Genomic DNA, 22,939 nt, shown 5'->3' on the forward strand with positions numbered 1-22,939 from the left:
GACTGGTTGTTGGGTTGAATTGTCAGAACACCAAAGATGGATGTTGCCAGATGCGTACGTGCTTGCAGTGGTTACTATGGCACATTGTTTGTCTCACGTCAGTGTGAAAGGGATTTGTAAATTGCTGGCTCCAGTATGGCAGAATGCTGGAATTCCCAAGAGTGCGGAGAATGTGGTCAAGAATTGCATGGTGTGTTTATTGTATAATCCTGTCAAAGGAACCCCAACTCCAGCTGGTCACTTTGCTCCTCGGACGTATCCGTTCGAGGTTTTGCAATTGGATTACATCCACATGGAAAGGTGCAATAATTTAAAGTATGTCCTTGTAGTTGTTTGCGCCTTTTCTAGATGGGTAGAAGCATACCCCCTAAAAGATAATACTGCCTCGTCCACTGCTAAAGTCCTGGTCAAAGAATATTTCCCTAGGTTTGGGTTGCCAAGGATGGTATGGAGTGATAACGGAAGTGAATTCGTGGGGAAGGTGATGAAGAGAGAGTGTGAAGGGTTGGGAATTCACCAGAAATTCCACGCTGCGAATCATCCCCAATCAGCTGGTTTAGTTGAGTGCTATAATGGCACGTTAAAGTTAAAGCTGGCTAAGATTCAAGCGAGCACTGGTCTTCAATGGCCTGATGCTTTACCGTTGGCACTTTTGTCGACCAGAACTACAGTACATTCCCGGATAGGCCTCAGTCCGTATGAGATTGTCTTTGGCCGTCCGGCAAACGTTTGGGGAGTGCCAAGGCCAACGAAGTTTAGTGACATCGAATACCCTATGCTAGTGGACTACTTGTATGACTTGACGACTAAATTGCGTGTCTTACATCAACAGGTTCATGATAAATTGCCGCCAGCTTCTGCGGACCCAGGTCACATCCTCAGTCCCGGTGACTGGGTCCTGGTGAAAACTTTTCAGCGGACTAAGAATGATCAGCCCTGCTGGAATGGACAGTACCAAGTCCTGCTATCTACGAGGACTTCAGTAAAGGTTGTCGGGAAGAAAAACTGGATCCACGGCGTACATTGTAAGAGGGCGCCGTTGCCTCTGCCGTACGACCAGTGGGTCCGTGAAGGTATAGCAGATTCAGAGACTGAAAGGGTGCCGAAGTTTGCACCGTTTAGCGACACTGAGTTGGTGTGGAGAGGCTCCAAGAAGAAGATGACTATGTCCTTCAAGAAGCTGTGCCTGTGTCTCAAATATTAGACACTACTGAACCTGAACTGTTGTTGCAGCCTCAAACTAGGCCTGGAAAAGAGCGTTATAATCTAAGTCCTAGAAACAATGGACTAATAAAATAAATGAATTCCTTTTTTTGATTTTTGGAACTGAACTCTCTCAGGAATTGAACTCTCTCAGCCAAGAAATTTTTTGGTATATTTTTGTGAACCACTATCCGGGTTCAGCTGTAGGGTCACGGTGCAAAGACTAGAGAGTGCAAGCCGAAGACGCAAGGTCAACGGTTCTGGTTGGTCTAAGGGAGTTCCCTAGGCTGACAGAAGCATTCCTTAGCAGAAGAAAACCAACCGCCATGAACAGCATCGGTTAGAGGATGGAGTTTGTTTGAGATTGAGAGAGCCGTTGAGAAAATTAACTTTAAGAAGAAACTGTGTAAAATTATGCATAGCAAATGTTTTCTGATCACATGTCTTTTGATGTTTTTTAGCATGACGTTAGCTTTGGTGGGTTGGTTTGTATTTTCTCTTCAACTGATTTCTGCACCCATTTTCCAACCTACGACTTTACCTGCTACTACTTCTTAGCATTCTTTTCATACTTTACCTGAACACGAACAGATTAGAAGGTCGGAATTTGTGAATAATTCCTTTGTGCAACTTCTCCATCAACACCAGTTAGTAGTAAACACCACTAATTGTTGGGTGTGTGGTCGTATGCCACATACTATGGATAGAGGTATTCCTTATCTGGTTCTGCCATTCAGTTACAATGGGTTCGTATGGGCATATCAGACGATGTTTATTTATGCCATCGAAATCTATCCCCTGCGTTCCATGAGAGATAACTCGAGTAATAAAGCCTTGGTGAAGGGAATTACAAACATGAGTAGAGATATCGAAACGTATAAGACTATTCCCAAGGATGAGTTATTAGCATATGTTGGTTGGAATGCAACCGGATATAGTATTAGTCTGGGTGAGAAGCAGAGACGAAAAAGGTCACCTCCGATTTGGATTGTACCCCATCGTGGTCATTTTTGTCTGCAAGGGAAAGGCAATAATCCGAGAGCTCAGTTAGGGAAGAGTATTTGTACCCAGACGTATGTCTTTGCATCCCAAACTTCCCCACCGTTTTTAGCAGCTAAGGGCACGTATTTTGTCTGCTATGATAGAGCATATACATGGTTGCCCTCTGATTTTTCGGGAACATGTTATGTTGCATATTTGTTGCCTCCTACGTATACTGCTGCTGTAGATTACCACAGAACGAGAGTTGTTAGGGGTGTCTTCAGTGAGGAAGATACTACGGGACAAGAAGTGGGAGACTTTTTCAAGGGTTTCCTACCGTTTTGGGGACCTATGGCAAACAGTAGAAATATACGGCAATTGACAAGAGTGGTTGAATCCACCATAATTGAAACTGCTGGTGCCCTTAGTAATCTGACCGCTGAGCTTCAAGCGGATCGCCTTATGACGTTACAGAATCAAATGGTTTTAGACGTCATACTTGCAGATCGAGGTGGGGTATGTAAAGTGATCCAATCGAGTTGCTGCGTTTTCATACCAGACAATGCTCCTACAGTATACCAGGCCATTTCTAAGTTACATAAGATCTCTGAGTCTATAAATGTGGATAAAGGAGATTGGTCGTTGATTGGATGGTATTGGGAACTGTTATCGACCTGGGGATGGAAGATTCTGATGATCATTGGGATGGCTTTAGCGATTCTTTTCCTGTTCTGTCTTTGTGTGCAGTGCGCTCCTGCTATATGTGGCGTCTGTGCTACTACGTGTGCAAGGAGACCTGTCCCAAGAGAGGTACTAAGTAATAGGATTATGCTCCAGCAACATCTTGATGATCTGATGAATATAGACCTGGATTCAGATTGACGGGAGTTTAGGTTATTGCCTATGTAAGGGCAAAAGGAGGGTCTGAGGTTCCGTGAATTCTGAACCCATTCCAGAAAGGTCATGGTTTAGTTATGAATTTGGTATTAGCGAACCGTAACTAGTTAGTGCGGCAAGTATGAGTGTTTTCGTCATGTTAGACTGATGGATTCACTACGTATTTAGGGATTTCGTTCTGAACCCTTGGGTTCCATTTTGTGTATGGCAGCCATTTTGTGGTTGCCCTCACATAGGCCGATGACTGTGGCTGAACATGTCTTTTAAGTACATGTACACCTTAGCTCCAGTTCGTGCTGACTCCTGTTTGACCTGAGTGAACTGACCCTGTTGCCTGAAGCTGACCTTGTTAAACCAGTTCCTGCCCTTTAGCTGATCAAGATTAAGGATCAGAGCACAGGACATCATAAACTTTTATTGCACACAAATATGCCTTATCCTACTCTCACCTGTTTCTGCTCCTTTCTTTATGGTCTATTTACGATTGGGTTGTGCCTTTTTTTATTATGGGTTCGTTCGACCTGTCTAAAGAAGAATGTTGGGTTTGACCGATGATGGATCATGGGCTGGGCAACTGAAAAGTGGGTTTTACCGTCATGCGATACCTCTGGTGTGGATACATGTGATTGGACAGTTTGTAAATATTAGGTATTTGTCTGGAATGTGATTTTTGGCATAAAAAGGGATGACTTGCTTTGTAAAATTGAGCAGTCTCCTGAGAACTCATACCGTGATGATTTCTAGGACTTCTGTTACTGGCTGCAGCCAATAAATTTGATCTTTGACGCCACCAAGAAGTTTCCGTGTCTCTGTATTCTAAGACAGGTGGAACCCGAAGACTTTGGGCGTGCCCCTGACGCCGCTGGGTCTTAAATAACCCAGTTCTTCAGAAGGCTCTCGCAGATGGAGGGGTGGACCGCCGGATTGGAGTCAACGAGCCTTGGCAAAGGCAGCCCACGCAGGATTCAAAGAAGGATTCTGGTGAAGACCAGCAAGGTCTGAGGTGCCTCACCTTTGCAGGGAGGAAAGGGCTGGTCTGGAGCAACCAGACCAGCGAGGTGATTCAAAAGGATTGTCGTCACAGAGGCTACTAGCCAACGGGCCAGCAACCGGACAACACGTCGAGCAGAACACAAGCAGAATGGCCCCACGCAGAACTCGTGGAGTGTGGAGGGCTGATCTTCGGTGCAGGTGGATCTCGGATTCGGGGCTTCTCAATCCCCAGTGCACAGCTGCGAGGATACCTCAGGAGCTGCACAGTTAGCAAGTCGTGGACTTTTCAAGATGTCCGGTACCACGTGTCTCGTCCCCTCCACGGATCTCAGCTATGCTGCAGATGTGAAGAGAGGGTCCGAGAGGTCTGGAAGTCTGGGTCTTGTCAGGCTCTGTGCTCGGGTTCCGCCGGGAAACGTCGACAAAGCAAGCCGTTGATTTGCTGGATGGTGCCTGGTTGCCCAAGGTGGTCACTTCTTGGCCACAAGGGAGATTCTTCAGTCTTCAGCTTCAGCAGAACGTCGACGGTCCAGAGTTTCGTGTCAAGTTTCGATTCCAGGATTAATCTAAAGTCTCAGGACTCAGCTCCTACCTTTATACAACTAATAAAGTTAGTCCCTCCTATGGGTGGGACCAGGAAGGGGGGTAGTTACACCCCCTTTCCTTTGTCCAGTTTCGTGCCAGAGCTGGGGCTGGAGTGCCCCAGCAAACGGTTTGAACTGGGGTATGCATGGAGCACCTAGCGTGCCCCAGGCAGTGTCTCATTCTATTCAGCCCTCCCTGTCCCAATACACAAAGTCCTGTCTGGGGTGGTGCTCGCACCTCTCCAGGCAGGAAACCTATTGTCCAAACCTCCGTGACTGGAAGGACACCCAGCAGCAAGAGGTCAGACTTGTGTCTGTGGCAGCAGCGTCCATTTTGTGACGCTGGGGATCTGGTTAACTTTAACCGGGATAGTCAGAACTAACATGCCCTCTCCCCCTACAAGGGTGGAATGCTACCCCCGTCGCCAGAATTGGCGAGGGGGTAGTATTCCAAAGCGTATGACACCTTACATGACATGTTTAGATAAAGCCAAACCAAAGTAGGCATTCAACTGCGAGGATTATATTTATTTAATTTATTTTATTCGATTTATATAGCGCATTATAATGCACTTAAGAGTATATGGTATGGCAATATCATAGAACAGCTATAAGGTCATGGTTCCGAAAGCTGCAGTCAGGCTCAGCTTATGCTAGAGCACCATCTCACACATAACCAAGCACTCTGCCTCCAGGAATGTTAAGGCCTGCCATGGGAGTGACTTATAGGTTACTGTGTGTCTATATATAAGGGTAGATATAGGAATACTATACCTAAGCAAGTGGTGATTACACGACCTTGCCCCAGCTGAGTGATCAGCCAGTTGGGTCAGTTTGAGTGGCCAGCCAGGGGTGGCATAATACATGATGCAGCCCCTGGTAGGCCTTGGTTACACCTATGCCCTGAGTACCTAGGGTACACTTCTACAGGGGCTGACAAGGTGAACCAATTCCCAATTGTGGATGTACCTGGAGTACATGGTGTGAATTTAGAGAGAGTGCATCTGGGCTGTGGGTCTGATTAGCAGGCCCACAGCCACATCTAAGTCGAAAACCAGTAAAGCAAAAGCAAAAAGTGGGGGTGACCATAGGAAGCAGACCCTACTCTCCTACAGGCAATAGCAACAAGCTCTCTTTAGCGCAGTACTAGTGACAGGTAGGAGTGACCATAGTAACATTATGCACAATTGACATTAAAATGGTTTGTGCGTTTCGCCCGTCTAATAATACTTATAACAATTATGTGTTTCATCTTTCTAATAATCGCTGTTCATATTTTAGCTATATAGATTCGTTTTTTTTCAATAAAAAATTAAAAATGCATTATCTTATCTTTTCTTTGTGACACCTTGTGCATGAAAAAGTGACAAACTTAGGGGTTAGATTGGTTTTCACAAATTCCTTGGGAATTGGAGTCATGTTCGAGGTTATCAACAACATCTATAACTCTGTAAGGTTAGGAATTTAGATGTGGTACTAACAGTCAGCCAAATAAACCAACATTTACTAATTATATAAGATTATATAAGAAGACCAAGTCTCTGTATTAGGAAGTTTTGTTGATCTAAAGACATAGTCCTACTAAATATGTAAGGACCGTATAACACTGCATGAGTGAAATTCATGAAGTCTTGAGTGTTAGTAGAAGGAAGCATTAAGTGGAATTAAAAAGGCAGTATTGGACTCCTGCAACTCCAGAATTCTATAGTGGGTTTCTAAAAATGTTGAGCTTTTACAACTTAACCATTGGTAAAGGCTCTAAAAAGGTAGACAGTAAGCATCAAGAGCTTAAAACTGAAGCAAAGGGAACTATACCTTTCATGCATACCTTGATAAGGCTTTGTGGAAAGAGAACGTAGACACTGGTTCTTTCCCATGGTTGAATGGGTGAATATTTTTACTAGGCCCAAGGTAGCAGATCATAGTTCTTCCTCATGATTGACACTCTAGTCAATCAAAGCATCTATGAAGTCATCAAAAGTGGCCAGATTGAAAATTCTGGGTACAGGAGAGCCATGCTGTTAGGTGCACAAGAATGCATCAATAAGGTGCCCTTACAGTTTGTGGGGTCTCATCTACTTGAAAGACCAGAATTGCCAGGCCTAAAGATCAGTTTTTAACTCATTCCTAAACCTAGAGATTGTGAGAAAATGGGTTATTAGTTGGGGTGAATTGGTGTCCACCACGAATAATACATTCTCTATCTTGTTGGGTCCAATGAAGGGTTTCAGTAACTTAAACTTGAGCTCAATTCTTCATAGATAAGACCCAGAGCAGACAGGCTTACCTTAATGAAAATGTGTAAATCATCTAAAAAGTTAAAAAAGAAACAACACAGTAAAAACCCCACTTCAATGTATACAAATAGGGGAAATGTAATAAGCAAATGACACCAAAACAACAACCATCCGACAAGGGGAACCAGAGATATGAATTTATAAAGATTTAAGTGAAAATAGACTCAAAAAGCACAGAGTGCCAAAGCTCGCAGTAGAACAGGACCCAGGTGCGAATTGAGCCAGACTGCGATGTAGCATGCGTTGGATACACCAAGCAGATTGGCCCAGTAGGGAACTTCGTAGAAGTTTCCAAGTCACAATCTGAAAAGACATGGTCTTATTTTGTGGACAATCTTTTCTCCACATAGGATAAATCTCAAATTCAATCAGATGCTGTAGAACAGCCTGTCAGATACTTATTGCCATCAGTCTCCTTGAAGCTCAGGAGAAAAACTTTAAATATGATCTGAAATTAGGTTCCCAGGATAACCTTAGGAGCATGCTTCCAAGGCCCCCAGCAGGAGAACTTAAAGAGTCTCAGGCAGAGGCAACAAAAAAGTCCAGTTCAGATCCAGTTGCAATTCTTCACAGGGATGTCCTCTTCAGATTTTTTATGTTCTTGGAGACACCCAGGGGACCAGTCTTATGATCCTTGGGGATCTTTCCGTCCTTGGATTTTAAGTGAAAGGGGGCTCCGACCTCCTCAGGTTCTTCTTTATGGGTCAACAGATGCCAAGAGCAGCAGGTTCGGTCAGCCTGGTGTCCTTTCTCAAGTTCAGTAGTGTTCTGATAAAGGTGTTTTGGAGTGCCACATTTAAGCATGGCACCAGCTAGTGGATGGGGGTGACTCCTGGGAACTCCCTGACAAATGGAGTAAAAGTTCCCAGGGGCAACCCTACCTACTTTACTAGTAGTTTGTTTGTCTAACTGCAAACAGGTCCACAACACTATATGCAGGGCATTTTTAAGATGGTGAAAAACTTGTCCAGACTAAACTTGGGCTCTGAGGGTTGGGTGTGTGTTCGTGAGAGTATCATAGGAAAATCACCTGTGTCCTTCCACATTCAACACTATAATCAAAGTTGGAACTGTATCCACAACAAACCCAGAGGTCTGGTAGGACAAAAGCAGGGTCCTTCAGTAACCATATGGGGGATGCACAAGAAATGTCTTGGTATCTTGTTCTCTCCTTTTTAGGTGCCTCCAACGTGTTAGAAGTGATTCGAGAGACCAGTGAAGCTGGATTTGACAGTGTGTTATCAAGAGAATGCCCACAGCCCTATTTCTGAAAAAGTTGTTGAGTTCAGAGGAGTCTTTTCTGGCCACTCAATTAGGCCTATTGTTTTGTCCTGGGAGGCATCTCACAAATATTTCACATCTATTACCAGGCTGGGAGCTGGCAGAGGCTTATACTAATAAGCCTTCTGACAGTTCATGCAAGTAAAGGGTAACTTTCTAAAAGTTACTTTTCCTCAGTATTTTCAAAAATGCGACTACCATTGGATGCTCAATAACTACTAAAATAGTTGTTCAGGTAAAGAGTAACTTTCTAAAAGTTTCTTCAAATTGACTAGGAGTACTGCTCTTCCCGGATCTGCGCTTGCTGGCGCGGAGAAAAGAAGAACTGACATCAGCGGGCGAGGGAGGCGTCTAAGTACTCCGACGACGTCATCCCAGTGATCAAGACGCCGACGACGGACGCGGAGCCGCAGACGACGCCTACCAACGCGCAGGGGTACTGCTACGCAAAACTTTCCGGATCCAGTCTGACGCCTGGGGATATTCTAAGGTAAGGAATCTAACACTAACCTGTTTCTTTTAGATATAGTGGTTTAATCATTTTTTCTACATTGCCCCATTCCTGAAATAGCAGTATTAGTATTTTAATCTATATTCTGGGTTTCTAAACATGACAGCTGGGCTGGCCATAGTGAAAATAGCTTTTAGGACCATGTCGATGTAGGGACATGGTAAATGTATATTTATCTACAAGTCCTGCTTTTAAATACCATGCACCCTAACTTGGAGGTTGCAAGACTTACATAGAGAGGCTTGCTAATTATTAAAAGGAGTGGATGGCTCAATAAATGCTGAAGTCCACAGCTGACATTTAACTTCCCATGCAATGGGGTTAATTGCTATAGAATATACCACAAATTACTACAGCTTTAAATAAATAAGCAACTCGGAGATTAGCCAATTTCTACATGTTTTAGAGGTCAGAGCTCATACACTGCAATGCCCCAGTATACGGAGTCTAAAAACAAGCAGTAAAATTCAGCAAATAAAATGGGAGTGTGTTGGTTTGAGAGGGGGTAACCACACAAAAAGGGATATTTTCTCACAGATGCCCAGATCCAACTCAGATTTAGGTGGAAAATCTGTGTTAGGGCTACCAGTTATAGAGGTTTCAGTAGATCTTGAAGAGGACTTAGGACTGATTTATATCTTGGTGGACAGATAACTTTGTCACAACTATGACGGATATCCCGTCCGCTGAAATATAAATCCTATAGGATATAATGGGATTTATATTTCGGCATATGGGATATCCGTCACCGTTGTGACAGTATTCAGTCCGCCAAGATCTAAATCAGGCCCTTAGACTTCTCATATTGTAGAATACATGCTTCTCCCGAGTCGTGAAAACTAGGAGGCAGAGTACAAAGGAGTATGCAAATATATCCAGATAATTGAACATGCCTTCAGTAGAGCTTGGGATTATCAGAAATTGTTGATGAACCGCTTGTATTTATAGCTGGCCATTGTAGCAGAGTTCAAAGAATGCAATTCCCCCATTTGTGAAAGATTCTATGGAGTTAGATGTCTTCCAGTTCCTATTTGTGGCATGCTTTTTTCTGCCATTTCTTTCAACAGCGCAGGTAGATGCTCCACTGGTATGGATGATATAATTCCTGAGCCTAAAGTGAGAGAATGCTTGGCTTTGTGCCACCTTGTTTCCTCATGTACAATTAAGTTGTTCCATAAAATCTTAACTTCTGTCACACTATGGGAAAGAAACTCAAAAGAGACAGGTGGCTTTTTTCAGTTCCAACACATTTATGTGCAAATATTGTTCTCCATTACACAAATGACCCATAATAGTCTATGCCTCAAGACAAGGACCCTAGCCCATGTCGGTTGCATCCACTGGGCTGGTCAATATCATGGAAGGGAAGCACCATCTGCATATTTTTTTAGAATTAGGTAGAATTTCTGCCCCACAACACTGAGACTTTGTGAAGGAGTGAAGTAAGGACCTAGAGACACCTTACAAACAGACTGTACTGCGATCTAGCTGAAAACTCTATGTTAGAAATGAAACAATCTGTAGCTTTCCAATTCACAGATTCATCTTGATAGTGCTCCAAGAAAAGGCAACTTGAATGTTAACCAAGGCTTTAGTAACATACAACAACAAATATGCATATGAAAGATTTTAAGAAAAGTTAGTACGTACATATTCATTAACCAATACTGGGGACTCCGTATTAGGGCTACCAGTTACAGATGTTTCAGGAGATTCTAAAGGTGATTTAGACTTCTCATCCAATAGATTACATGTTTCACCAGCGTTTACTTCATTTACTTGGCTGACGTGGCAAATCTCTTCTTCAAGGTTGTTCACCATTATGTTATCAGGCCGATCACTTGGTAGCTGCTGTTCCGCATTTAAAAACCTTTGGGATTCAGTACAGAGCACCCCGTTTTCACCTTTTAAATAACAAAAAATACAGCCTTAGCACAAGAACGCAGATACCAAAAACACAAAGGTACTGACAAAGCCCATAGGTTTGGCTTTAATCCAGACACAGGCATGAAGAACTGTATCTAAATGTAAAAAAAAAATATTATTTACCTGTACAGTGTGGTTCTCCGGTATTGATATCTTTTCTATATGTTCACATGCTTCATGTTCCCCATTGTCAGGGTGGGAGTCCCACAGTAACAGTAATAAAAGCAGTGCTAAAGCATTAAACTTTAGTGATAAAATAATTGTTAGTAGACAATTCACATTGATTTAATGCTTCAACCAAACTTCGGCCTTTGAGAGCCGAGATGCTGGAGTATTCATCCCCTGCAGAGCAACTTCAGACTGGGTGCAAATAAAATAATAGAGGTAGGCAATTGATGAGCCTAAACTAGGAGGAGGAGGGAGGCTCACATGTGAATCTATAAGATACATCAATACTGGAGCACCATAGTGTACAGGTAAGTAACCGGTTTCTTCTCCAGTACTGTATATTTTATGGATTCACATGCTTGAATCAGAGTAGTTAGTAGTATCTGAAGACTAATGGCCGCAGGTAAGGCGAACCATCCCACCATGAGATCCAAACTTAAATACGATTAGTCGAACGAAAGACATTTAAATTGTACAAAATCAGAAGAGAGATAGTATATCATTAATCAATCAAAATATAAGTACTAAAAATGGTGAACAACGACCAAACATTATAACATAGAGAAATTTGAGCTTAATTGCTGCATACCTTATGCGAACAGTCTTCGCAGGGCAGCCTCACCGACTGCTACATCTGCCTTACACCAGGCAGCAATGATTTGTGAAGGTATGATTGTTCACTGCAGATGCCAGATAGAGCTACTCCTGCAAAGAGGGCTGAGGATGCTGCCATCTTCCGAGTTGAGTAAGCCTTCATCTTTGCAGATAGTGGGCGTCCAGCCTTCTCATGACAGAAGACTATAGTTTGGGAGAGCCAGCGAACAATACTAGCCTACGTTAAGGCTTGACCTTTTCTGGGAGCAGAGAAGGAAATCAGCAACTGAGTAGACTTACGGAAAGTATTTGTCCTTTACAAGTAGAATTTCATACAGTGCTTGGGGGATTAGGAAAAAATGAAGGCAGAATCACTGGCTCATTGAGACGAAATGTTGAAGGCACCTTGGGAATGAAAGAAGGATTGGTGTGCGGACTAATCTGTCCTCATGGAACTGTAGGTAAGGCTTTGTTGTGGTAAAATCCTGAAACTCACCAATTGCCCAGCAGATGTAATGGCTAATAGAAATGTCACCTTCCATGAACGACATATTAATTAACTATTGTTAATGAGCTCGAATGGAGACCCCATGAGTTCCAATAAGACTGTGTTCAGCTGCCAGAGCACAGGAGAAGGCTTAATAGGCGGGTAAGCTCTGAATAGACCTTTGAAACTCCTTTAAGAGCCTGTTAGACCACAAGGACAAATTGCTAGAATGCCACAAGGACAATTGGAGAGAATTCCATCTGTATCTGGAGATTGACGCTAGGTGTACCTTAATGGAGGAATGGGTAGGGCCTGATTTGGCGAGATGCAGAAGATAGGGTAGAATCTGTTCAGGTGTCGAGGAGAAAGAGTGGCTAGACTGAAGCACAACATGAACAGTACCTCTTCCATTTTGCCAAGTAGCACTTGAGTGCAGGAGCTTGAGCTTTCTCAAGGATCAACTTGCATTCGTCAGAAATTGTTAGCGCTCCAAAGTCAGCATGGTGAGGAGCCAGGTCGAAAAATAGAGGGTGTGAATCTGCGGATGAACTACTTGGCCCTGGTTCATTTAAAGAAGAAATGGGAGAGCACTCTGATAGGCGATGCAGCTTTATGTACCAGTATTGCCTCGTACACGCCAGGGCAATAAGGATGAGCCGGCACAGCTCTCGTTTCAGCTTCTGTAGAATCTTTGGGATCGGAGGAATCGTGTAAGCAAACATTCCTTCCCATGAGAAGTGGAAGGCGTTCCCTCAAGAACCTGACTGAGGAAATCTGCTGGCGCAGAGTTTGCATTTTTTGTTGAGGGATTTTATAATTGTTTTTGGCTGAGCTCCAACTTGTTACATTGCTTGGTGTCCCTGCTGAGGGAGTCGGCCCACTTGTTTTGGACTCCTGGTACATGCTCCACCTTTAATGAGATTCCGTCAGCCACTCCCATATTTGTTGAGCATGGGCTGAGAGGGATTGAGACCTTGTCCCACCCTGTTTTAGCAGATAAAGGCAGATGTTTTTTCTCTTCTGACTAGAACCAGCGATACCCAACCCCTTGGCAGGAAGGCTTGAAGACCAAGAAAAACCGACTTCAATTCTAGAAGATTTATGTTAGAGAATGCTTCCTGTCTGGACCACTTCCCATGGCTCTCTAAATCATTGTTCCTAGGAGGCGTCGAATGTCATCACTAACTGTGGTATTGCAGTGTGAAAGGAGAGACCCTGAGAGATGTTGCCTTTGACCATCCATCAGGAAATCGCCAAGGCCATTTTTGAGATGATGTGGTCGAAAGAACCCCGAGATTTAGACCACTGTTTATCGAGCTGCCTCATGTGTACGTGGCAATTGGGGATTAACGAGATGAAGGACGACATCATCCCTAGCATGGATTTGTATGTCCTTATGGAAACGCACCTTTTTGAAGACAGTAATTCAACAGGCGTGAAATCCTTTCTTCTGTGGGAAAGGCCTTCAAAAGCGTTGCATCCAGGATTGCTCCAAGAAACACCAGTGACCTGGAGGGGATGAGAGATGATTTTTCCCAGTTTTCGATTGCTTGTTTGGAGAGGAGTAATTTGATTTCTTTTTTGAGTACTGGTAAATTACAACACAATGTCTTCCATGGAGGGCAATTTGGAGGTTATTGAACAAATTCAAGGATATGACCATGCTGGAATATGTTTAACACCGATTAGTCAGAAGATCCATTGATTGAAGAATTTGGATTTGGTAAAAACTGACATGGGATTGCGGTAACAGGGGCCAGTGATTTCTTATAGTCTCCTGTTAACTCCCCTCCTGCTGGTGGGTGTCGGTCCTCCGATGCTCTACATTAAGAGGGCGATGTGTTTGGTCACTAAGCCTGAGCCGAATATTGTGATCGAAACACCTGTTGGGAAGAGGGCTGAAAAGGCTGCTGTAATTGCGGTTGAGAGAGCTTATGGCCTCTGCTCCTACCCCGAAAGGACGGAAACCTCCTGTGCTGCTGAGGTGCCGGGTTTTTAGAACCCGGTGGTGCCAGGGGATAACACCCGAAGACCTCTGAGTTCTCCCTTGTTCCGGACCACAGAAACACTGAGTCTTCTAGTCGCAGTCAGGGATCAAGTTTTATTGGTAGCTACCAAGTAACAAGTGTCCTAGAAGCACGATAAACACGGATCATGTGTTCTCAGGAGACTGTTCGTTTTTACAGAACAAGCCTTCTCCTTATATGCAAAAATAATAGCTGCGAGCAAGAATTCTTGAGTTTATGATATGGCTGTAAACATATTTCTACAATAATACAAAGAGCGAAGTCATGTAAGCAAAGCCCACATTTTAGAAGTCCAGTTCGTGATAGATTACCCAGCCAGTCCCGGAACTCCCATCAGATATCGACGAAACACCAATAAAGAAAGGTACCACCCAGTCATAAAACTGGCCATAAACAAGGAATACGGACAGGTGCATGTTTGTAGAAAGCATGGTCTGTATGTAGTGAATGGCTTGAGGAATGTTATGTATCGATGCTATCGTATTTGGCCACTGGGCAAGGGGCCGCCCAAACAGGTTTGGCTAAAGGCAGTGGAGTCGGTTGGGACAGGTCAGGGGGAAGTCAGGGAAGGTGGACGTGTCCTTTTAGATCAAGCTCGACCTTTAATTGACTTACCATGAGGGCAAGACGTAAGATGGATGTCGTTCACAAAATGGAGTCTAAGGGGTCGGGACGGAACCTACGATTTAGGGGTGTTGGCGACCCTCGATTATGACGCAAATGTATAGGAATGATGTCCTAATCATTATCGGTTCGCTGACACCAAATTCGACATGGTACGTTGATATTTTGTGACACGGGTATTGGACCTCGATATCGGGATAACAACAGGGTCCAGATTTTCAGAACCACACTGCAAGCTCCCCATCGATTTATCCGTGTCAGTATGTGATTTTATCTACTGTAGTATGTCGTCAAGGTGTTTACCAAAGAGGTATTCTCCGTTGAACGGTATCCAGCACTTTGGCTTGTACGTCTGGCTGGAATGCGGTCACCGTAGGCCAACCTTGGGGACTATACACCGGCGCTTCAGCTATCTACCTGAAGACGGGGGACCAAATATCTAAGGCCATATCAATAATCTCAGAGGAGGCCTTTTCACCTTCCAACAGTATGTCCTTTGCATCTTTCTTCTAATCCCCAGGAAGATATTCTAACAAAGAGGAGATGTCGGATCTCATCTGCCGGTCCTATCTCTGCAGTATAGCCATGGCTTTGGAGGCTCTGATGGAAGTAGCACCAGGGTAGATAACATATTGCCTATATTATCAGCTGGAAACCTTTATCGGGAGGGGGCTAGCATGGTGAGGAAAGATTTGTAGCGCTTCTCTGTGCTGCCTTTATGATGACGGTATCAGGTAAAGGTTGACCAATGAGGCATGTTGGGGAACTCTCATGCGCTTTGTACTTTTTGTCGAGCTTCGGAAAGACAGCTGGAAAGGACGCTGGTGTCTTTATTAATTTGAGGCTCCCTGCTAAAAAGGTCCACCTTGTGGATAGCACGAGTGGGGCGTTGCGTTCCAGCCTTAAAATCATACAGGAAGCACTCAGTTTGCTTAGCTGGCATAGGAAGACCGAAGCTCTACAAAGTTCGATCAAGGAGGTTGTGAAACCCACCGATATCTGCAGGCGGCGAATCAGCTACTGGTGGAGTAGGAGAGGGTGGCATTGGCACAATGTAATCATCCCATTCATCATGAGCATCAGGATCAGGATCAGGATCGGTTTGAAGCTCACCTTCTTCCAATTGTTAGTAGTTGCTCTCCTGTCATTATCCAGGATTGATATAGGTAGTATATTTAGCATCAAACGTTAGTCTGTGACTGAAAAAAATGGAAAATTTATGGAAAGTTCTTGAATTAGATGTTGCGCATACACTTGGTCTTCATAAGGGTATTGTTGCTAGAAGGTATCCAAGTGCTGAGCTGAGGGATGTCCCCTATCAGAGAAGGAGTAGTTGCCCTCCCTCAAGGTAAGCGGGTAGATTGTCCTATGCCTCATCTTCCTCTGACTCCTGATATTTGACTCTTAACTGTGAAAGGCTGTATGCAGGGTCAAATGGACCTTCATCCTCCAATTCCCAGAAATCCTGGAGGCAAGCTGGGGGCAATGGAGGAATTTTGGAAAAATCGTGAAGCAGCGATGGGGTGGTGCCTTTTGATGGAGAAAAGCGCAACATCTTTCCCCCTTCTATGGGTCTGCCAATGGGATCACCGACAGAAACGCTAATTGTAGGAAAGTAGGATCTGCTTTCATGGTTACCCCCACTTTTTTGCTTGGTGTCAGTGTTTTTGAGCTAGTCTGCTGAGATCTGGCTGATCAGGACCTCAGCAACTGTGCTTTCTCCCCTAAATTGACATGTTAAGTAATTTAGTACCTCCGCAATTGGCTACTGATGTACCCTTGTAAGTCCCTAGTATATGGTATTAAGGTACCCAGGGCAAAATTCACCAGGGGTCTCTGATGGGCTGCAGCATGTATTATACCACCCACGGGAGTACACTTAAACTGTGATTACAGGCCTGCCAATGAAGCCCATGTAAGTTGGTTCTTGGACCTCTCACGACAGATATAGGTTTCCTTATATCTGAGGTCACTGCACTTAAAACCTACAAGTCACCCCAACGGCAGGCTCTCCGTCCTGCGGGCAGGGTGCTTGCTTATAAGTGTGAAGGTGCCCCTGCATGAGCAGAACACCCCTACAAACCCTGGAGTCGATTCTCCAGGTTTTGTAAGTGTGGTCAGCCATTATTTGACGTATAGTGGATACCAGTCATTAACTATATAGTGGCTGCACCGCATCAGGTTATGTTTGGTATCGAAAATGTTGGAGTCATACCTCAACAAAAATTCCAGTGTTGGAAGTATGATCCCATGCACGGAGGGGTTCCTTAGAGGACCCCCCCCCCCATGTACTTACGATAACAGGCTTTCAGGATATGCAAGCAAGCTAGTGCTGCTGCCGACCACAGACACGATTCTGCCCTCCTGCTACTGAGCCAAGCTCGAGCAGGGGAAGGTATAATAGGTTTCCTGTCACAGGGATGTGTGACCACCTCCCAGACAGTACTTAGTGTATTGGACTGGAAGCGCTTGCCAACCCCACCTGACTGCTTTGAAGGGAACATTTGGTGCCCACCTTGCATACTCCAGTTTAAGCAAGTTCGGGAACCCTTGCTTCCCGCTCTGGCCCAAACCTGGACAAAGGACATGGGAGGATCCGCCAGTCTCTCCTTGGGAGGGAACCCTGAGTTGTTCCAACCCTTTCAGAAGGGTACATAAGGGCTCCCTTGTGAGTGGGTTCTTAGATTCGTCCTGAGGCAAGACTCAAAACTGAAACCAGGTCACTCTTCACTTGTCTGGAAACTTGGACTTCGACTCGAACCAAGACTGTACCAAGGAAGATTCCTGCTGCTCCTGGTCTCGCTGTTCAAGTCTTCTTCGTTGTCTGTGACTCTTCCAGGTTCTTAAACAGACCTGTGGGCATCAAGGACATCCGAAGATATTACCAGTGGAGTGAAGGAGTCACTCCCCTGCATCTGCAGACACTACAACAAAGCTGACCGTTCTGCTCCTCATGTCGTCCTACGGACTTCCCAAAGCTCCGCAACACCGGTGGTGGTTCTGCAACACTCTCGAGGCCTGACCTATATTCTCTGCAATTTTGAGGCCAGTAACCCTCGTTGGAACAACTAGAGCCAAACCCCTGTGCACCACATCGACTTGCTGTTGCCAAGGCTTGTTTGCTATGCACTCCAGAGATCTTTGAACAACAAGAAGCTCTAGCCTCTCTTCCCTCCAAGCACAGCGTCCTCACTGCATCCTCTGCACTCTGGGCCTCTATCTTTGGTGAGCTGCTCGAGGTTCGCGTGGGATTCCTGTGCCTTTGGCATATGGGTCCTAGCTTGCTTCAGGGGGCTCACTTGCTTGCTTGGGCCTGCTCTGACTCTCCTATTGTTGGTGAGTCCTTTGGACCTTGCTGGATTCATTCCTGCTTTTATTTGTCTTCCATGGCAGCTGTAGCTACCACGGCTTGTTGGTGCTCCCGCTAGACACTGACCACCTTGTCACCAACGTCCGACTGCTTATGCACGGTTCCTGGTCTTCCTCAGCCTCGCCCTCACCGCTGTAGCGACAAGGTCACCGTTGACTCTTCAAAACCTCCCGATATCAGTGGGCATTGTGTCTCTGTGCCTCCTGGTCACATCTAAGAGGCATGGACTCTGTCCCCTCTACTTGCAAGTTTTTCCCTTCCAGAACAGTCTTCTCCAGAAGCATCTTCTTATAAGCTTTCTACAGCAGGTTCCAACATCACTTTGCCCCTATGCCCCCGGCTTCCCTGGTGCAGGTAACCTGGTTCCTACGGCATCCATGGGTAGGATGGCACTTCAACCGTCTTTTTTCCAAAGAGTTTCTTCAGGGTTCCCCGGGAAGGGTCCGTCGCTAAAACAGCAACCACAACTTCTCCATTGCCTTCTATTGGGCACACAGCTGTGTTTCCACTCGGCACACAGCCTCCGAGGGGTTCCTGGGTACTTACCTTGGGTGGTTTCTTGTGTCCCTGGCTCCTCTGGGTCTTCTGGTCCAAGTTCTGTCATCTGCTGCAGTTCGCATTCCACTTTCTTAATATAGAATTTGGTCTCCCCCAGGAGACTAATGTATTTTGTGCTACTTGCCTGATTGCATTTGAAGTATTCTTGTGTATTGTGTTGACATCTCCGGGTAGGAATCTCCCCAGATGACCAGCCCAACAGGACAGCTCAAGTCAACACAATGTGCACCTCCTGCTTCCATATCCTACGCATGCTGCAGAAGATCTTCAAATGGTTCCCTCAGAACACCAGACAGACGCCCATGCAAGCACTCATCACCAGCATGCGACACTGCACCTTCTTTGTTCTCCAAGTCTGTTGCTGCTGCCAAGGCTTGTTGGTGCTCCTGTTGGACACCGACCCCCTGGTTCTCGAACAGCTCCTGGTCTTCAACAGCGTCACCTGGTTCTCACAGCTGCAGCAACAATGTCACTGTCAACTCTCCTGCACCTTCCGTCATCGGTGGTCACTGGCCTTCCGCGCCTCCTGGTCACTCCCAAGTGGTATAGACTCTGCCCCTCTGCCTGCAGGTACTCCTCTTCATGAACCCATCCTTGGATATTACCGGACTCTTTCACCTTCTTCGCCAGCAGATTTTTTACTGAAGTCCTCCACTGTGGTCTACGGTGGTTTCCGACGTCACTTTGCAGTTGAAGATTAAAGATGTTGAAATGACAGGTGAGTAAGGCATCAGAGGCATAACAGCTGTAGCTGTTGAAGTGCTTCATGAAGAGACAATAAATACATCTGAAAATGGTCAGTCCTGCTCATGTCAGTACAGATGTAAATTAAACACTGCAGCTTGGACTTTGGGTAACAGCATTGCACTGCAGAATGCCGGATGCTCTCTGATGGTCATACAGGAGGAACAGCTTGTCCAACAGAATGTTCAGGATGAACAAGTTTCTTAACTTTGGTAACACTTATCTGGTATAGAATATCTAGCCGCAAATTCTTACCTTGAAATTATACCCAGGCGTCAAGACTGGAATCAGAAATGTTTTCGTGAGCACTACTCCTGCCCACTGGTAGGTGATGTTGCTCGGCTCCGCATGGTGTCTTCTGCACTGGCAGTGATGTGCACAGTGTCTGTACAGTCGCCACCCCAGCACACTGATGTCAGTTTCCTTTCGCGACTTTCCACGCCAGGAGTGCAGAGCCACGAAGACAATAGACTTGTGTGAAAAATAGGGGCCCAGAAAGGGGAAAAGCCCTGTCCCCAGAAATCTGTTTGCAGACCGGCAAGTATGGTTGGGCGGGCCGGTAAGGAATCTGCGGCTAGATAGTCTCTCTACCCGATGCATTAATACTTTGTGAATGTGTGTAGAGAAGCCCACACATCTGTGCTGCCGGACAGATATCTCAGACCGGAACTCTGCGTGCTTAGCCCTGGTGCAATAAGTATGCAAGCCCTCAGGGGGATGCCCCCTGGCCAATGCTTAGCAGAATTTAATAAAGAGCACGATCCATTGGGAGATGGCCATTTTCTACATGGCCTTCTCTTTCTTCGCTCCATCACACCCCACAAATAGTTGGTCATCCACCTAGAACTCTTTTGCTATGATGATTAATTTATAAAGCACGACAAATACCGTAGGTTGTCTAGGCGCTACCCATAGAACAAACTGATCTGGCTAGAGTAAGTTTGAGTGCCTTAAAAAGCCAAGTTTTTAAGCCCTTTCTAAATTTTAACAGGTTAGTCTAGTTTTTAAGTGAGGTTGGCAGATAGTACCACAGATTAGCTGTTGTGGTAGTGAAGTTCCTGCCACCCCACCTAGCCCTACTTACTCTAGGAACAGCTAGATTTCCGAACTCGGATGACCAAAGGGACCTTGCTGGAATATATGGCTTAAGATAGTTTGCAAACTGCATTGGTCCGAGATTGTTTAGCGATTTAAAGGCAATGCAAAGCGATCCAAACTGGATCCTTATAGCTACCAGCAACCAGTGCTAATGGGATAGAGCTGTGGAGGGAATTAGATTCCTAGGAGTACTCTTGCTGCTGCATTTTGAGCAGTCTGCAGCTTTTAGATACTGTGTTTAGAGGCACTGGTAAAAAGAGCATTGAAGTAACCCAATCAAGAAGACATCGGTACAGATATCACAGTTTTCCGTAAGTCCATAGGTATTGAGGGAAGTATTGCCCTCACAACTTTAGGGATAAAAAAGAAAGCAGAAATACGAATATAATAAAATTGTGAGCAAACGTGTGAGTATGGATTAATGAATTCAAGGCACTGAAGCTGTGTAAAGGGAGCAAAGCAGGCAAACTACTGGCCTCTTATCTCCAATATAAGCAATGTCATCCAAACCAAACAAAAAGAGATACTAAGAGCCGTCCACTCCTTTTATGAGAATTAATACAAAAATAAACTAACAATAGATGCAGAAGACTGCACCAATTATTTAGACTCACTAAACATGCCAAAGCTATTAGCGGTAGACAGATCAGCGGTAGGGAATCCCATTTCGTGAAAAAAACTTTCGATCTCTATCAGATCACTTAAGAACAATAAAGCCCCGGGCCCAGATGGCTTCTCAGCCTCCTTCTACAAGGAGTTTGATAGATCGCTACAACCTACCTTATTAAAATTATTTAACTCCATTGCTAAAGAGGGCTATATCACTAAATCAATGAGGGAAGCCAATATCATCGTCATACCGAAAGAAGGGAAAGACCCTCTCTGAACAAAAAATTACAGACCAATCTCACTAATCAACGTGGACTGTAAGAGTTATGTAAAAATCCTAGCCAATAGACTAAATGCGGTCCTCCCAAAATTAATCAGTAACTCGCAAGTAGGATTCCTCAAGTACCGTATGTCCAATGACAGCACTATATTACTTTGTCACATACTGGAGAAAGCTAAAATTACACCTGCCCCTTCTGTCGCCATTACCCTCGACGCAGAGAAAGTGTTTGACAGAGTATCATGGTCATTCCTGAAACACTGCATGTTATCCTTTAATCTGGGAGACTCATATATTAACATGGTTAGGACACTATATACAGACCCTACGGCCAGAATAGCAATCAATGGAACCCTCTCGGAGTCCTTCCACCTAGAACGGGGCACCAGACAAGGCAGCCCTCTTTCCCCTGCTCTGTTTCTCCTGGCCCTGGAGCCTCTAATTCAGGACATCAAACGCAACAATGAAATAAGCGGAGTAACCTAAGGAGAAACTCATGTGAAATTAGCCGCATACGCGGATGATATTCTCATTGTTACAGAGAACCCGAGAGAATCTTTCAAGGCCCTAATGTCCACCATAGAAAGATATTCTGAACACTCTGGGTATAAATTAAACCGTGATAAGTCCAAGGTCAATCCCCTAAACATTTTCTGCTCAGGACAAATACTGGATGACTCCGGCCTTACACAGCAGCTGGGATACATAAAATAACCGGGGATTGAATTTGGTAGCTCTATATTAGAGACGCTCGAACATAACGAAGCTAGCACCCTAGAGAAAATTAAAACTCTTCTTGATGCTTGGTCCCCAAGATTTATAACATGGTGATGATGATCTATCTCCTAGACCTATTTAATAACTATGCTCCCCCTCATCCTATCAGAGGACTTCCACCATAAACTGGACACCCTACTCTCAAAATTTCTATTGGAAGGGAAAAAAGCAAGAATTAGTATGAAAAAACTCAGACTAAACATATCCCTGGGAGGGGTCAATGTAGCTGATTTTAAACTATACCAGACGGCATTCTTAGCAAAACAAGGTTCATACTGGCTTGTACCACCAGAAGAATACACCCCAGTATGGCTGGACATTGAAAAATCTCTCCTTAAGAATCTCGCCCCAGCGGCCCTTCTAACCGCAAACCTCAACAAAGTCACCTGTTCAAAGCCTGTATTCAAAAACACAAAGTCGGCCCTGCTGAAGGTGGATAAACTGTTAGACACCAGCATGAGAAGGTCTAATCTTGAATCCCTCTGGGATAATCTTAAAATTCTATATAAAGGAAATGCTCTACATAATGAAATCTGGGTTAACAGGGGTATCTATTTCCCCCAGCAACTTTTCAACGGAGTCTATCCACTAACTTTTAAGGAAATACAGGATAAATATAAACTAGATGCTCTCGAATTTTACAACTTCCTAAAAACAAAATCTGCTTTACCTAAAGCAAAACTACCTCCTTCCCTCATGCAATGTAAATCAAAATTGCACAAGTTAGGCCACCAGGTCTCCTGGATTTATAAGTTAATATGCCCACAACAGTCTGCCCTCAATAAGAAGCTCACATCCTTCTGGGAGTCACACTCCTCTCGCCCGATTTCGGAGAAAGACGGGTCCAAAACTTGGAACTCAGTTATGAGAAATAAGATCAGCCCAATACTCTTCCAGACGAAGTTCTGGTTATTACATAAGGCCTACCAG

The 22,939-nt window shown here is 44.7% G+C and overlaps 1 protein-coding gene across 6 annotated transcripts in view; it reads right to left on the minus strand.

Annotated features, from left to right (window-relative positions):
• The window catches only part of PCM1 (pericentriolar material 1), a 1,361,399-nt gene that overhangs the window by 94,284 nt on the left and 1,244,176 nt on the right, over positions 1 to 22,939 (minus strand). For all 6 annotated transcript variants that reach the window (XM_078678108.1, XM_078678107.1, XM_078678103.1 and 3 more), the window contains one exon: positions 10,398 to 10,651. In XM_078678108.1, coding sequence (XP_078534234.1) covers positions 10,398 to 10,651 — 254 coding nt within the window. The remainder of the gene's footprint in view (positions 1 to 10,397; positions 10,652 to 22,939) is intronic.

This window comes from Lissotriton helveticus, chromosome 2_2, assembly GCF_964261635.1.
Source record: "Lissotriton helveticus chromosome 2_2, aLisHel1.1, whole genome shotgun sequence".
NCBI lineage: Eukaryota > Metazoa > Chordata > Amphibia > Caudata > Salamandridae > Lissotriton > Lissotriton helveticus.